General features: G+C 38.2%; 1 protein-coding gene across 1 annotated transcript in view; it reads left to right on the forward strand.

The window, feature by feature from the left end:
• LOC102761382 (lysine-specific demethylase 6A) overlaps positions 1-4,894 on the forward strand; it is a 31,983-nt gene extending 27,089 nt beyond the window's left edge. The window contains exons 6-8 of the mRNA XM_006759504.2: positions 640-766; positions 2,932-3,102; positions 4,283-4,894. Of these exons, the coding sequence (XP_006759567.1) occupies positions 640-766; positions 2,932-3,102; positions 4,283-4,312 (328 nt within the window). The 3' untranslated portion in view covers positions 4,313-4,894. The remainder of the gene's footprint in view (positions 1-639; positions 767-2,931; positions 3,103-4,282) is intronic.
• Positions 4,895-17,494: the final 12,600 nt, after the last annotated feature.

Here is a 17,494-nt window from a genome sequence, read left to right on the forward strand (position 1 = left end):
TAACTCTGTCCCTCTCCCTTCCTCTCTGTAAAAAATCAATAAAATATATTAAAAAAAAGAAACCATAAATTATAGAAAATTTATGGTAATATAAATGAATTCCATTATACTACCTTCAAATTAAAATTGAACCAATAATCTTTTTCCTTTGGTACTCTATTTAATTTCATGTCCTCAAATAACTTAAATCCATCAATAATTTTCTGGTTTGGTCTCAGAGTATTACAATTAATTATGTATGTGATATTGTTTGTGAGTGTCCCACTGGAAACATATGCTTACTATAGTAAAAACAGTTTCAACCTGGAATTCAGACTATATTTCAAAGATAAAGAGGTTCAATCTTAGAATAAATAGTTCTTTCAACTGTCCAGATCAGAGCAAAAATTGAGCAAAGCTTTAAATAAGTGTCAAGGTTTTGTAGACTAAGATTATTATATTTTTATATTCAAATATCAATTTTCAACTTAGTCCTTTAATATTATCATTATTAGGCCATTATATAGCAAAAATTGAGAAGGAAATTTTGATATCAATATACCATAGAACCAAGATTCTAAAAATTATTTCTTGTTGGTACATCATGTATGCTAAGAATCTTCAGCACTCACCTGTCTTGAAAATTTTTCTCCACAATAGGTATTGTCTTCTTAAAGTACTAAAGCAATGTCAGACATTGAGGGAAGCTCTTATTACAGCAGGAAAAGAGGTTATATGGCATGGGAGGACAAATGATGAGCCAGCCCATTACTGTAGCATTTGTGAGGTAAACATTCTTATTGACAGTTGTTTTATTGTGAATTCACTAGTTGGTTTTTATAAAATTATAAATTTACCTATACTTTTATGTAATGCATTTTATTGAAATTGACTATTATTTGATTGTATAATCACTTCATTATGTATTAACTTAGCAGTATTTCCTACAGAAGCATTCATGTAGTAGTACTTCCTTGCTAGGTGATAATCATCTCTGATTTTCAACTAAGAATAATCCTATATAATAAAAGGCTAATATGAAAATTTCCCCCTTGACCAGGAGTTCAACCAGGGGGAAGGGCCGGCCGGCCAATCACCCAAGGCTCCTCGCCCTGGCCAGACCCCACCTGTGCACAAATTTGTGCATTGGGCCTCTAGTCATAATAAGTATACCAGTGCCAACAAATTAGATCTGTTTCACTATAAATTCAAACAAATCAGCATTAAATTATTTATATGTATGTTGATTTTTCTCTTGTGGCAATGGCTTGCAAGAAGTACAGTAATAAAGTTTTGGTACCTCCCCTGGAGGGGCTTACATTTTATTTGGAGAAGACATATTATAAACAACTAATCATAATGCCCATAAGACTCTTGATAGAAAACTGTCATAGAAAACTTAAGGAGAAAATCTTTTTTCTAATATTGGCATAAGATGCCTGTGGACTTGTTAACATTTGAGTTTCTCCTTGAAGAATGAGTTTATTTCTACAGGCATTAAGTAGCTAGAATTGGAGGTTTATACATCATTAGGCTTTAGGAACAGAATAGTGATGGGGAAATTAATAGTGCGTGTAATAAAGTCTGATACTGCAATGTGCCTAGAAAATTGTACTGCAAGGTTTTAGAAGAAGTCTTTAAGTGGAGGCTGTATGTAGCCAACAAAAGCATCTTAAATTCAGTTTAAGGAATTTGGTTTTTATCTCAGGATATTGATGCCATTAACATTTTTTGACCAAAGCACTAAGTCAAAATATGTTTGAGGGAGTGGTGATTCATGATTGGAAAGAATGGAGGTAGAAAGAAAGCTCATTTTGGAGGCCATTGAAGTAGTTTTATATTCCTTACACTACATAATGTTAGGAATATAAAAGAAAAGAACTTTATAAGTGTTTAGAAAATAAAATCCACAGGTTCATGATTTGATAGTGAAGTTGAAAAATCCATACTTACCAAGTTGAAAAATCAGAAAACTTTCAACTGGGTCACTAAGCTATTTTACTTCCTATAAGAAACCTATGAACTCTGGAATTTTAGCAGAGCTATTCAAGGATGATTTAAGATAATGAATTTTTATTATTGACAAAACCAAGCAGAAGTCTGAGAACCACTTGACTAGAAAATCAGTTTTACACTAAACTTGTAAATTGTATACTTCTGAGATAAATTCATGAAATCCATTGGTTTCATTTAATGTATATCCTTACCAACATGTATAAGATTAAACAGATTATGTTTAGGTGTTATACTTCAGGTAAATATGTATCTTTTTGGTATTTTAAAATAAATGATATACAGTATCTGTCAACCATTATTCAGGCTGAGCCTTTGCAACTCATTCTTTTTGTATGAGATTCTTTAATGTTTTTTGTATGTTAATGCTCATAATACTTTCTGTACTATTTTCTTTACTATGAGTCTTAGAAGTGAACATTTGTTGTTTATATTCATTCAAGTGGTTTTCTTTTCTTGTTTTTGTTTGTTTTTAAGCACAATGATAGGCACTAGAGAGGGCCAAAAATGAATAATATATAGTCGCTACCTTTGTGGAGCTTAGTATGGGAGGGAGACATATCCAAACACTGTGAATACTATTATAGAGAAGTTAAAAGAAAAAATAATGACTTGATTATTTGTGTATTATATTTGAGGAAAATAAAAATAGACTGACTTTTATCAAACTTAAAATTAATCTAGAATTAAACTAGTAGATGTAATGAGTATTTAATTCCCTTAGGTTAGTATTTAAATATGTAACATTAACTTCATTTTGCATGTGCTACAAAATAAACCTGGTGTTAAAAGAAACAACCATGGGTTTTTAAGTAATTGCATTCAGTGAAATCACTATCCAGAGTTTTAGATAAAGTAGAATTTCATAGTTACATAAAAGTGGTGCAATACATTTAATAATCTCTATTCATTGTTTTTTTTTTCTCTTGTATAAAATAGGTGGAAGTTTTTGATCTGCTTTTTGTTACTAATGAAAGCAATTCTCAAAAGACCTACATAGTACATTGCCAGGACTGTGCACGAAAAACAAGCAGAAACCTGGACAATTTTGTGGTGCTAGAACAGTACAAAATGGAGGACCTAATGCAAGTCTATGACCAGTTTACATTAGTAAGTGAAATCAACATATGAGTACATAGCTAGGTTGTGAGCAGCAGTGATGGTAATTAGGAAGATATTTAAGTTTTCCCATTTCATAAAGAGAAAATATTTCTGTGTTCTCAAACTTATAAGCAGCTTATATGTAATAAATTGATATGTATTACTATTTCTTAGGCCTAAATAGTACGAAAAAAATAAACTTTAAATTTGTGAATACTTTTTTTAACAATTTTTTTTTAACTTCAGAGCTAGAAACATCAGTAATGAGAGAGAATCATCAATAGGCTGTCTCCTGTGCCATGACCAGGGATCAAATTATGACATCTTGGCTCAAGCACTGAGCCAAATTGGCTGAGCATTTTTTCTGAACTTTTAAATTATTATCATCGTCTTTATGCTCTCTGATTTAAATAATTAAACCAAAATAGATAACGGTAGGAATGATCCAAAAAGAAATCAGTATTTTTAAAAATATATTTGTGCTTTTAGCATTAATTGTATTTAGTTAAAACTTAGTCATTGCTGTTAAGTAGTAAACTTATAGGAATGTTTGATGATGGCTCATGTCCAGGTTTGATATATGAGACGCATTAAATTTAACTATATTGTGAATTCCACAATTTTTTATTTCAAGGACAAGTTGCTTAGAATAGCATTTAGTACTTCTGGCTTTGAATAATAGCTTTATGAATGCAAACAGTAGTTATACATGAGTTGTTAATATTGATCCAGTTCCATTGCTTTTGCTTCTAAATTTTGAAATTAAGTTTCTGGTATTTTTTACTGGATGGCTCTCAGCATTGCTTCATAAAGAAAAAAATTTATGACATGCATGTCATATATAAGCCAGTTACTTACTAGTGAGATTTTAATTGAATTTTTAAAATTATTTTTCCATAAGACTCTGAGCATCTAAAAAATTTGTGATTTTAATGTTTCATAAGAATTTCTAACAAAGTGATGAAATATAAGAAAATGGGGAGGGGTAGTGATTAAGGAAACTTGGGGGACTAGTCATAATAGACTAGTCATAATAGGAGCACGTCACTTAGCAAGTTCCTGAACTTTGGACATCAGTGTTTGTTTCTAACTCACTTTATAAGTAGGTGGTATATTGCTTATAGCCATGAGCTAGAGAATACTGGTAAGAATTAATATACCAACTAACATACCTTATTTTTAATTTTAGGTTCCTTCAGTATCATCCTCCACTTCTTGATATTGCCCCATGATATTAAATGATGCCTTTTCTGCTCTTCAGGAGAGTTTGCACCAGTGATGTTTCATGAGACTGCTAACTAAAAGCTATTTCTATGCAACCTTCCAAATATAGAGTGTCAATCAACTTGGCATGAGAGCACTACCTGTACTCTCAGCAGATCCAGTTGTACTTAATAATAAACATGTTTCATGGTATCTGACAAAACTGGCAATTTTCAACACCCTAATACTTGACACCTTTTTTTGTTTCTCTATTTCTGGATTAAGAAATTTATTTTTATGTATATTTTACCCTTTTAAGAATTCTTCTGCGGGGCAAAAACAGTTCTAGGTTGTCATTTGTTTGGTTAAGATACCAAATTTATATCTTTGATCAACTTTTTATTAATGTAAAAAATTAGATGAGAATGTTTCTCTACTGCTTTAGTGTATTGATTGGAGGCCAGTCACCAGGATGATTATACTTTTGGCTCCAAATTATTTTTTTTTAATTTAATAGCATAATAGGACACAAAGATAACGGCTTGCACATAGAATAAGAAATAAACTTCAGATTTTTGATTTTTCTTTTTAATTTCATACAGATTCATACTATTTATGAATATATATTTATTGCTTGAAAATACTTGTGAATGGAATGTTGTTGTTTTTTATATTTACCTGCCATGAAATATTAAGGAGTTCTGTCATTTTACACACAACTCCTTTTACATTTTCTATGTATAAATAAAACTATTTAGCATTGTACATAAATGTCTATTAAAATTGTTTAATGTTTAAAGTGTTTTGCACTCTTGAGTTTTAGAAAGTCTTCTGTAAAGATCAAGTTTGTGTTTATTTTCAAATCTGATTACATATATTTTATGTATACATATAAAGACACATGTATAACAAAATATATATTGTATAAACATAAAGCTTTTAAACTTTCACATCTCTGGTAGTTTTTGAGGTGCCTCCTATAAAGTATCACTTACAAAGGTATGTTTATTTTTAAAGTATATCTTTCAGTCTGGTTTAAGTTGCAATTATTGCAGTGATAGCCAGTAAATAATTACTGGCAAACGTATAGTAGAAAACTAGTGACTGAGGGAACATTATGTAGATTTCATAAATTTTGTTTATTCTGTGTTTATTATGAAAAAGAAATTTAGAATGATAGCCTTCATTTGAGGGAACAAATGTATTAAGTAATTACTTTGTTTTTTAAAATTAGATGACTGAAATTTCATGCTTTATTTTTTTGTATAACATATAGGGGAAGGAGGAATTACTCAAATTTTGTATCACAAATTCAGTAAATATTAACAAATTGTATGAAGACTGGTATTTCATATGAACAAATAACTTTAACCATAGTATCTCTCATTTTGTAACAGCTCTGCTTTCTGAGGTATTTGGCCTGTATTTTTGGTAGAGTTCTATAAATTAACTTGTGCAAGTGTTTAAAAGAATTTATAATTCTATCTAGTGAAGTGGCTTGAGGATTTCACATGTAATGAATTATCCTTTTCAATTTTGGAGTATTCTGACTTCCTAGAAAAACATTTGAAGAAAAAAACTTGCATATACTTTATTAAATTAGATAATAACTTTTTAAAAACTCAAATCTCAACAGTAATTTTTATGTATAATAATTTAGAAGGAAATATTTGCAGATCTATTTTATTTTTAACATTTTTGATTTCAGAAAGGAAGGGAGAGGGAGAGAAAGATAGAAATGATAAGAGGGAATCATTGATCAGTTGCCTCCTGCATGGCACCTACTGGAGATCAAGCCTGGAACTTGGGCATGTGCCCTGACCTGCAATCAAACCGTGACCTGGTTCATGGGTTATTGTTCATGGTGTTGCTGTACCAGCAACACCAGCTGGTACAGTATTTCAGACTATAAATACAATAGTGGTTCCATAGCTTTGTTTAGTATCTGCTAAAACAAGTGTGGAAAAGGTGTGACATTTACTTGGTATCTCTCATACACAAAAGGATTTACAATCAAATATGGGGAAATTGTGTAAGTATACCATATACGAGTATTTCTAGGGTTTGTGTTAGAGGACTGGATTAAGACATTTACTGTTCACATCTCACATATGGGAGGTAACTAATTGTGACTTTGGAAAAGTAATGGGTTTTATTTTATTATTTAGGAAGAGACCCCAATCCACAGATTACATTTTAATGGGTTGAAAATTTCTATTGTAGAGTAACATCAGAGTTTTCATAATTTCACAGCACATTACATTAATGTTTTGATGATGCTGGTGTACAGTGTTTATAGTATACTGTCATTTTCTAGGCCTTCCAATTCATTCACCACTTACTCCCTGACTCACCCAGAGCCACTTCCAGCCCTTTAAGAACCTAAACAGGTGTATAATTTTTTTTTTTTACCGTTTGTTCCCTATTTTTACTAGTAAGCTGGGAAAATTCCTGGGCCAGTGGAATGAGAAAACAGACAAGATTATTAAACAAAGCCAAACAATTTGAATTTATAGCCAGCTAGTGAATTGCAAGGTCTGATGTTCCCTAACCCAGGATACTTGAGAGCTAATGATTTATACCTCCTCTCCCAAACAGAGAACAGAGATCCAAGTAATGCCATTTGTGCCAGTCAAGTCCAGGGATGAGTGAAGTCAGGAGAATGAATAATAAATAATAAAATAAATAATAAAAGTAAAAGATCCCTAACTCTTGTTTATGTTCATTTTGATGCATCAGGTTATTAAAAATGCACCTGTAAAGTATCTGCTGAAATGCCCCCTTGAATTGCCACCAGAAGAAGCAAAATAAAAACCCTTAGACAGAAACCCAGTGTGGGCTCTAAAGCATACCTAATGCCACTTTTCCTGGCATGAAGTTTAGTTCCTCCTAAACTCTTAAGGGCCCCCACAAGACTTGGAAGCAGGGAAATAGTGGACAGCTCATCCAGGGCTTACTGCCTACTCTTGTCTCTAAAGACCCTTTTCTCTGACTTCTTGATGAGCTAAAAGCAGCCCTGCTTTGGCTCCCTTGTGTCTCATAACATTCCTAGACACTCAAAGCAGACTACCACCTATGCCCTCCTGTTGCTTCTAACCTGAGTCCTTCATTTGTTTCACTGCTCCAACTTTAATAAATGTACTCTCAAATCACCTGGACTCATAATGTGAAATCTTTCCGTCAGAAACCATACTGCAGGCCAATCCTGGCCTGTCCCTGTCTGGTAACATAAGTACACTCTGGTGTTCACACAACAATAAAAGTAACACATTTTCAGAACTTGGCTGGACTGAGTGCTGCACAGATCTCTTAACTGCTAATATTTTTGTGATTCTCTTTTAACAACTATTTAAATATTACTAATAAAAGTGGACAAACTTTTTCCAAACAAATTAACCACCATAGAACAAAGATTATAAAGTACTAGCACGACATCTGATTTTTTTCTTAACCACTTTTATTTTGTTACTTATAACACATCTATTGTCTCATTTCTATTTGAAATGATAATTGCCAAGATTAACATAAATTGAGTTTACTGTATTTACCTGGTCATGAAAATGGCTTGTCCTTTATTAGTAATACATATTTGAGTTATATGTCAACAAGTATATTTTTTAGAACCTTAAAGTCTTTATTTTATTTTATTTTTTAAATATATTTTATTGATTTTTTTACAGAGAGGGAGGGAGAGGGATAGAGAGCTAGAAACATCGATGAGAAGAAGCCGATCAGCTGCCTCTTGTACACCCCCTAATGGGAATGTGCCCACAACCAAGGTACATGCCTTGACTGGAATCGAACCTGGGACCTTTCAGGCGGCAGGCCGATGCTTTACCCACTGAGCCAAATCGGTTAGGGCTTAAAGTCTTTAAATGAATAAAGAACAGGAAATGAAAAACCATTTTATGATACTATTTAGAAAGAGACTCCAAACCACAAATTACATAAAATAGCAGATATTAACTGAGAAATTGGGAACTAAGTTATATTTTCTGCTCTTTGTTACCAATGAAGTAGGGACTTTTCTTATGGCACGTAAATTACTACTAGTTTGCATTTAATGAGTGTACAGTTCAACCTAGTTAATCTGGGTTTTTTAAATTCACTTTTTAAAATATATTTTTATTGTTTTTAGAGAGGACGGTAGAGAGAGGGAGAGAATCATCCATGATGAGAGTGAATCATTAATCAGCTGCCTCCTGCTCTCCCCATAGTGGGGATCAAGCCTGCAACCCAGCATATGTTCTGACCTGACCCGGAATCGAACCATGTTAATCTGCTATTTACCAAAAAAGAATTTAGGCTTCTGCATTTTCAAATAAAACCCATTACCTTTCCAAAATCACAAATGAAAATTCAGACCATCATGTATATCAAGAGGGAAGAAAGAAATATTGATGTGAGAGAGAAACATTGATCAGTTACCTCCCATATTTGCCCCTAGTGGGGATCAAAGCAAACCCAGGTGTATGCCCTTACTGGAATCAAACTCACAACCTTTCACTATGTGGGATGACATTCCAATCAATTGAGCCACTCTGATTAGACAATGAGGTACATAATTTTTTAGAAAGTAAAATCTTCAGAATATATTTGGTCAACTAAAGTTTAATAATGTATCAATAATGAGTTTGTTCTGATTAGAGACTTTTTGTTTAATCTTTAAATTGTGCTATTTTCATTTATTTAAAGCTGTTTAGTATCTGCTAAAAACCAAGTGTAGATAAGTTGTGACATTTACTTGATATCTTTCATACACAAAAGGATTTTACCATCAAATAAAGGGTATTTGTGTAACTATACCATATAAGAGTATTTCTAGGGTTTGTGTTAGAGGTCTGGATTAAGTTATTTACTATTCATATCTCAAAGAACATGAATGTTTGGGAACTTAAGGCTTTAGGGCAGTTAACAGAGAACTGAAAAAATTAAAAGAACCTGATGGTAGATAGACCTTTTAGATTTTTCCTGCAGTTAGTAAGTGGAACTCTTCTGGATTGGTTTTTAAACAAAGAATATTACATTTGCATTTGAAAAATATTCCTGTTTTCAGTGATTCTGGCTATCTTGACTTCAGTCAGTTAAGTGCTACTCCCTCCCACACTGTTTATTCTATACACATTTCCCAGAGAGATTTTTCTTTAAAAAAAAAAAAAAAGCAAAAGAACGCTTTGGGTTTGAAAGTTTACATTTTAAATTTTTTTCTCATGAAGAGGGGCCTTTGAATAAGAACAAAAGGGATGGAACATAAGATTATGTATCTGTAGAATATGGAAGTAATTTAAATTTGTTTAGAAAAGAACAGATGGGCATATAAGTCAGGAATTTAGGAGTGGCTTTGATTAAAGTTAGAGAAAAGGACAGTGTTGCTTAGAACACCAGAACAAGATAATGAGAGGAAAAAAAAGAGAGATGCCAAAAATAACAGGAAGGGATAATATGGGTCAAATCAGAATTTTTGTAAAAAATTTAAAAATCATATATTGGCATAAGTGACAGCCTGAGCAGCTTTAGTGAAGTAATGGGAGTAGGTGAAATCTTTCCACAGTAGGGGAAAGATTGGGAATATGAAACGACTCAGTTCTATCCAGAACATCCAATATGACATTATCTTGGTAGTTGGCTTATACTAAACATATTAACCAACTTCAAGTAACTTTTTTGTGGCATTGACATAGAGTGCTTTATTTTGAAACACATTTTCTAGTGTTCCAAAATTTGAAGCAACTGAGATGTTTATCTTTGGAAATACTTTTTAATTTGCCTAAGTATGACAACTATATGTACCATTTTTAAAAAATATATTTTTACTAGAGGCCCAATGCACAAAATTCGTGGACTGGAGGGGGTATCACTCAACCAGGCCTGCGTCCTCTCACAGCCTGGGAGCCCTCAGAGGATGTAAAACTGATGGCTTAAGCCTGCTCCCTACGCCCAGTGGAGGTGAGAGAGGCTCCTGTCACTGCTACTGCACTTGACAGTTGTAAGACCAGCTTCTGGCTGAACAGCACTCCTGTGGGAGCACCCTGACCACCAGGGGGCAGCTCCTGCATTGAGTGTCTGTCCCCCGGTGGTCAGTGCATGTCATAGCAACTGATTGTTTCACTGTCAGGCCAAAATTGGCTCTCTGACATCCCCCAAGGAATCCCAGATGCAAGAGGGAACAGACCAGCCAAGGAACCCCCTTGGTGCACAATCAGGGTCAGGGAGGGATGCAGGAGGTTGGCCAGCTGGAGAGGGACTGTGGGAGGGCTACAGCGTGTGTCCGCTCATCTTGCTCAGTTCTGATGGGCCGTACCCAAGCAGCATCTGCCCCCTAGTGGTCAATGCACGTCATAGCAAGCAGTTGAATGATCTTAGCATATCATTAGGATCTTATGCTTTAATTGGTTGAACGACCTACTTGATGATTGGACACAGCATATTAGGCTTTTATTATATAGGATTGATTTCAGAGAGGAAGAGAGAGAGAGAAACATCAATGATGAGAGGGAATCATTGATTGGCTGCCTACTGCACACCCCCACGGACAACTGAACCTGAAACCCGGGAATTGAACCTGGGACCCTTGAGTCCGCAGGCTGACACTCTATATACTGAGCCAAACCAGCTAGAGCTATATGTACCATTTATTGTGCCCTTGTGAATAGCATATGCAAAGGACTTTTTATTTTTTTGGCTTAACCCACAGTGATCCCCTCTGATATTGACAATGTCTTATGTTTATTTTATAGCAAAGGGATTAAAGATCAGAGGTAAAAATTCAAATTCTGGCTATCTTGACTTCAGTCAGTAAGTGCTACTCCCTCCCACAATAAGAACATTAGCATTGCTAAATTATTTCAAGAACTTTGTGTTTCAAGAGTCTTTTCCATGTGGTAACTTTGAATTTGATAACCTGTAACTAGAGTGACAATGTATATTTTGTTTCAATTAAGTTTTTACTTTTACACTAGAGGCCAGTGAATGAATTCGTACACCAGTGGGTCCGGCCCACCTGGCTGGGCCTGTTGGGAGGAGGAGATGGCGGGAGATTGACCGGCCAGCCCGCCTGGATCAGGGCACCCCATCAGGGCCAGGCTAGCTGGGGGAAGGGACCACAGGTGATTGGCCAGTGGGCCCTGCCCTTGATTGAGGTTGGGGGGATAATTAGGGGTGGGGCTGGCCATGGGGAGGGGCTGTGGGCATGTCCTAGCCAGCCCCACCCCCAAATGGGGTGTCTGTGTGGGGTGCCAATTGGGGCCAGTGGCCTTGGGGAGGGGCCATGGGTGTTTGGCTAGCCGGCCCTTCCCCTGATAGGGATGGAGGGGCTGATCTGGGGTGGAGCCTGGTGGGGGGAAGGGCTGCAGGAGGTTGGCTGGCCAACCCCACTCCCTATTGGGGTGGAGGGAGTGATCAGGGGCAGGGCTAGTCTCGGGGAGTGGCTGTGGGCTGATCAGGATGGTGGGGGCCCATTAGGAGTGTGACTGGCCTGAGGGAGGGGCTGCAGGAGGTTGGTCCCCCAGCCCCACCCCTATTGAGGTGGGGATGTGTGATCAGAAACAGGCCAGTCAGGTGGAGGGGCTTTGGGCCTATCATGGTGGGGTGGGCTGATGGGGTGGGGTAGGGGGGAGGGCATTTGGCCAGTAGGCCTGGCTCTTGATTGGGGTGGGAGAGTCCCATCAGGGGCAGGCCGGCAGGGGGAAGGGGCCACATTCCCTGATTGGGCGTCATAGAGACCGATTGTTAGGTTGTTATGGCTGAGAAGTGCTCCATGAACCTCCTGGTGACTAGTCCTTTCATTGTCTTGTCTGTGACATCTCTTGGCCTTTTATTATGACTAGAGTCCTGGTGCACAAAATTCATGCATGAAGCGGGTGGTTTCCTCAGCTCAGCCTGCACCTTCTCCAATTAGGGGCCCTTTCGGGATGTCCAACTGCTGATTTAGGCCTGATCCAGTGGTTGGACATCTCTCTCGCAATCTGGGACCACTGGCTCCTAACTACTCACCTGCCTGTCTGACGGATTGCTCTTAATTGCTTCTGCCTGGCTACCTGATCACTCGTAACTGCCCTTCCCTGCCAGCCTGGTTGCCCCCAACTGCCCACCCCCACTGGCCTGATCTCGCCCCAGTGGCTCTCCCCTGCGCCCTAATCTCATTCCCAACAGCCATCCCCTGAAGGCTGGATCTTGTCCCCAACTACCCTCCTCTGCTGGCCAATTTGGTTCTGATTGGTCAGTTTCTATGCCAGTCAGTGTCAGAAGCTCTGCCTCCTAGGCAGCCATTGGCTCCTGGCACTTCATCCAGATTTGGTTCTGATTGGTTGGGTTCTATGCCAGTCCGGCATCTCTGGGCCTATCTCCAGGCCTGATCAGAAGGCAGAGCTGAGCAGCAGCCCCCCACAGAGGCGGGGAGAGAAAGAAATCCCTGGCTGCTGGCGAAGCCCGGAAAGAAAGGGGGAGAGAAAGAGAGAGGCAAGTACTGATAAACAGCTGCCGTGCTGTTGCTCTCTCTGGGTCTCACCCCCCTGGGCAGTCAGTGCCGGATGCCAGGCTGCAGTGGGGCAGTCATTCTTGTGTTGCCATGGCAACCCAGCACTGACTGAAGGACTTCCGGGTTGGTCAGTTTTCAGTCATGATTGGTCATTAGGACCCTGAGCTTTTATATATTAGGATAATTGGGGATTTACAATTGTGAGAATCAAATGATCTTTTCTATCAAAGATGTAACCTAGACATGCTGACCCAATTTTGTAGGAGTGCCATTTTGTGACTTAATCTAAGATTTAGTTTAGTTTCTTTAAGCTGCATTTCTCTGAAAAACTGCAAAAGTCAACCCTGCCCCTTCATGCTGCCCCATTTGAGTTAGCCACTCACATCAGATTATGAAACCATGCTATTACTAATCAGAGAATGGTGCAGCAATGTATCAGGGTAAAAGAACAGGCTTCCCGATCCAGGATTACTCATCAAATTTTTGATTGGCTATTCACCCTTCTGCAGAAGTAAAATTGCCTTGCTGAGCCATTTTTGAGTATCTCATTCCCGTGGCCATTTAAGAGCATTTCTGATAATTTGGGGATTCTTGTCTGGGATTCAACACCTGAGGGAGCCATTGCCCTCCTTCCCCTCTCCCCTCCACCACCCCGCCCTTACCTACCTAGAGGAGGAGGCATAAACCTGCCGTCTCCTTATGGTGACCCTTGGGAGAAGGAGATCTGTGGTGGCCCATTGGGCAAGCAGACTCTGATTAAAGGTTGATGGGCAGTGCAGAGGAAGGGCCCAGAGAAGCACTGCGGTGACCAGATAACTCCATGCACAGACCAATATATGAGAAACTTTGGGGGAAGTAACTATGGAAGTAGCTATGGAAGACAGATCTTCGCCCCCTGACCTTGCCCGGACTCTCAATTTTTTCTTTTTTTTTTACTATTACCAAAAGCCTGGAATGATAGATCTTCCCTTTCCCCAACTGGCGGGCGGAGTATGCCATAACCTGCAGCCCGGAAATACCTGAGTGACTAACCAGGTACCTTATATGGACTATCCATTGGACCACCAATCCACACCTGCCAAATACCCTAAGCCCTTGTCCTATATGGACAATGCAGTAAGCCACCAATCAGTGTGCGCCGAGTACACTAAGCCCTCCACCCCTTCCCATTCTGCCCCTCAAAAGGCGTGCCCACCCCTGCACATGCTGCTGTCCTCCCCTTGTGAGACAACCTGGCAGGTGCTTCTCCTCTAATAAAGCCTATAGTCCTGGTTTTCGTCCTCTGTCTGATTTTTCACTAATTATAATAACACAATACATAATTATTTTAATACTTTATAGAACTTTTGCTTCCTACATAAATACAGGTAAAACTTTTCCCCCCTTTTTTTAAAAAATATATTTTATTGATTTCTTACAGAGAGGAAGGAAGAGAGATAGAGAGTGAGAAACATTGATGAGAGAGAAACATCGATCAGCTGCCTCCTGCACATCTCCTACTGGGGAGGTGCCCACAACCCAAGTACATGCCCCTGACCGGAATCGAACCTGGGACCTTTCAGTCCGCAGGCCGACGCTCTATCCACTGAGCCAAACCGGTTTCGGCCTTTTCCCCTTTTGACAGAAAACATTTTCCCTGGAAAAGAACTAATTTTGTATTAGCTTACTTTGGATTCACTTATCAAACTAAATTATTCAGATTACCTATAATTTTCTTGTAAAATCTCCATAAAACTTTCATAATTTTTACAAATCTTATTTAGCTTTAAAACTACTTAATTTCCTTTTTTTAAAAAAATGCATCTCTATACCTCATGCCTTCTATTACCAAAACCGTATCTTTTCTTTCTAATTAGAATTTTTAACTCTTAAAGTTAGATGGCAAGTTTAGTACTTAGCATTTCTCAGTTAGCAATATATTCACATTTTTAAGAGATATATTTCAAATAAAATACAATACATATTCATTAATAGATTCAAATCTATCTTCAAGATAGATAAAAATCTAAAAGTAGGCAAATGCAGATTAATATTTCAGTATCCTGTTATTTCAAAATACCTAGATATTTAATAATTTTTACTATTTAATTCAGCAAACTCCAGTTTTAAGTTACCAAAGACTTTGTAAAACAATATTTAGGCATATATATGTATCACTGAAAAAAATCTTTATTATATACACTTTATTTTTGTTATATTTATTACAACTTTGTGATTTTAAAGCTAATTATTATGACACAGGACATTTTCTTGGCAATTTTGTAACAGAGATAACTCACCAGCCTTCAGTGGCTTTAATATGAAAGTACTATTTTATTGTCCTTTATAAAAACAGTATAAAGGACAAACAGTATTGTCCCACCTCTGCTCTGCAGGGACCTGGTGCCCCCCCCCCCCCCCCAAAACAGACACACTACTATTGCTACAACTTGCTGGAGGGCACTTCTGCAGATCTGCTCCTCCTAGTGTTAGCGGCAAAAATAGAATATTGGAAACTAGCTATGGTTAGGGGAAATATTAATGATGCTCTGTTAACCATGATTGCCTTGTGTTGATTAGAGAAAGGACATTCTGACTGGGTTGGGAGTTGCACACCAGCAGGACCTGGGAGTCAACCTTGGGATGCTATCTATCCATTTGCATTCAAGAACTGCCCATTGTCATGGAAACATTAACATTGTTGCCCAAACAGTGTAGTCCCAACCCAGCCCACATTGCCTCCTTCCCCATGCCTATAATTTCTACTTTCCCAAGTAATTCTTTGTCCTTCTACCCAATATAAGCAGCTAGTTTATGGTGGGGAGTGGGGCAGAACAGATTTTTGTGGATGACCTGCTGCTCTCCCATATTGCCTACAACATTAGAATAAACACATATAGGATTCAACCCTGTCTCTGCTGAATTGGTTCAAGTAGTGGCAGGCAGCATGAACCCATTGATTGTCTGGTTACAGTAGACTCTTATCTCACAACTAATCCAGCACAGCAAATGGCATTTGGTTCTAAGTGGTGTAAAGCCCAAACAATGGAGATAGAGGAGTCCCTATGTTCATAAACCAGCAAAGAGCAAACTAAGTCTCCAAAAGAAAGAAAGGTAAAATTGCATTACAGACACACAGACAAAAACTCTCACTAGCCCTAGCCAGTTGGTTCAGTGGATAGAGTGTTGGCCTGGGGACTGAAGGGTCCTGGGTTTGATTCTGATCAAGGGCACATGCCTGGTTTGTGGGCTCCATCCCCAGTAGGGAGTGTGAAAGAGGCAGCCAATCAATGATTCTCTCTCATCATTGATGTTTCTATCTATCCCTCTCCCTTCCTCTTTGAAGTCAATAAAAAAAAATATTTTTAAAAATATTTTTTAACTTTCATTAGCTAAGAGGTTTAGGTGGCTGACACCCTAAGAGGGAGAGCAGAAAGAGTCCCCAACATTAAGGATTCTTGGCAGCTGCTGGGATGTTCCTGAAATCTCTGCCATGGCTTCAGCCTTCCACAAATAGCTGGAACCCCAAAGCAGGATGTGCCCTAACTTTAAACAAATTAAAACAACAAAGAGACACAAAACACCAACAGAAATACTCATATACAATCTTTATAGGCCCACACACCCCACAAATAAGAGCTTTACACCATGCTCTTTGTCTGTCCTGCCACAGAATCCACAGAATGCTCTGCATAAAAAAACCACTGAAGCAGAGCAATGTCTCCTGTCCCTGGTTCAGTGACTCCCCCTTCCCCGAACCTCAGCACCCTCCCCAATGGACTATTAGGGGAAATATATTTTCTAGGCCTAGAATGTTTGTTTCCCATCCTCAGTGAGCACCCTGTGACTATGTGCTCAATTCCTTATACTAGAAATTTCTCGCACTCCTCAAAATCTATTTCACTCCTCTCTGCCACTTCCCTCATTGGAGAATGGATTTGCAGATTAGAACTCTGCACTCGCTTTTCCCCCAGACACATTTTAGTTACATATACTCAACCTTCAGGATACCCAACCACTAAGGCAGTACTTATATCCTAATTTCCCACCTTTGCCCATGCATGATGTTTGCCTGGTTGCCATGCGTGTACCCCTCCTTGTGTTATTTTCCCCATCTTCTGAAGAAAAACAGGCTTGGGCCTATTCTGTTGTCTGTGAAGAAATGAGACTCAGGCAAAGAGGCCACCCCAAATCAGGCAGGATGTGTTTCCCCTTAAACCAGCCCCTCCGTCTCCATGTGCACAGAAATTCCAGACGAGCTCCAAAATTGTGATAAAATGCTCACCTGTCTGGATTCAAATGACAGACTTGGAGACAGAAGTATGGCAAAAATGAGGCTTTTAATATGGTCTTGAGAGCAGGTGTCATTTGTTTTAGGCACACCTTCAGAAGCAAACATAGCCTATTTATTTAGTCCCTCCTATGATTCCTCATTGGCTGAGTACTATGTTTCCTCATGGGTCACTGAAGTCTTTCTGTCTCCCATTGGGCCATTTAAAAAAATTAGGCCTTCTAGCTACCTCCCCCTCCCCTTGTCTAGCTGAGGCAGAAACCTTAGGTGTTTCCACCATGATGTTCTTTGCTCCTCTTCCCTCCTTCCTATATTCTTTTTGCCCTGGGGGTATTCAGCAAATTCCATCAAAAGCTGACCATGCTGGAGATGGATTACAGAGATCCATTTCCTACAAATCCTTATTGTTTTCTAGAATGGCTGCACCAATCAGCATTCCCACCAGCAGTGTA

The sequence above is a fragment of the Myotis davidii genome, unplaced genomic scaffold (assembly GCF_000327345.1).
Source record: "Myotis davidii unplaced genomic scaffold, ASM32734v1 scaffold4756, whole genome shotgun sequence".
Lineage (NCBI taxonomy): Eukaryota > Metazoa > Chordata > Mammalia > Chiroptera > Vespertilionidae > Myotis > Myotis davidii.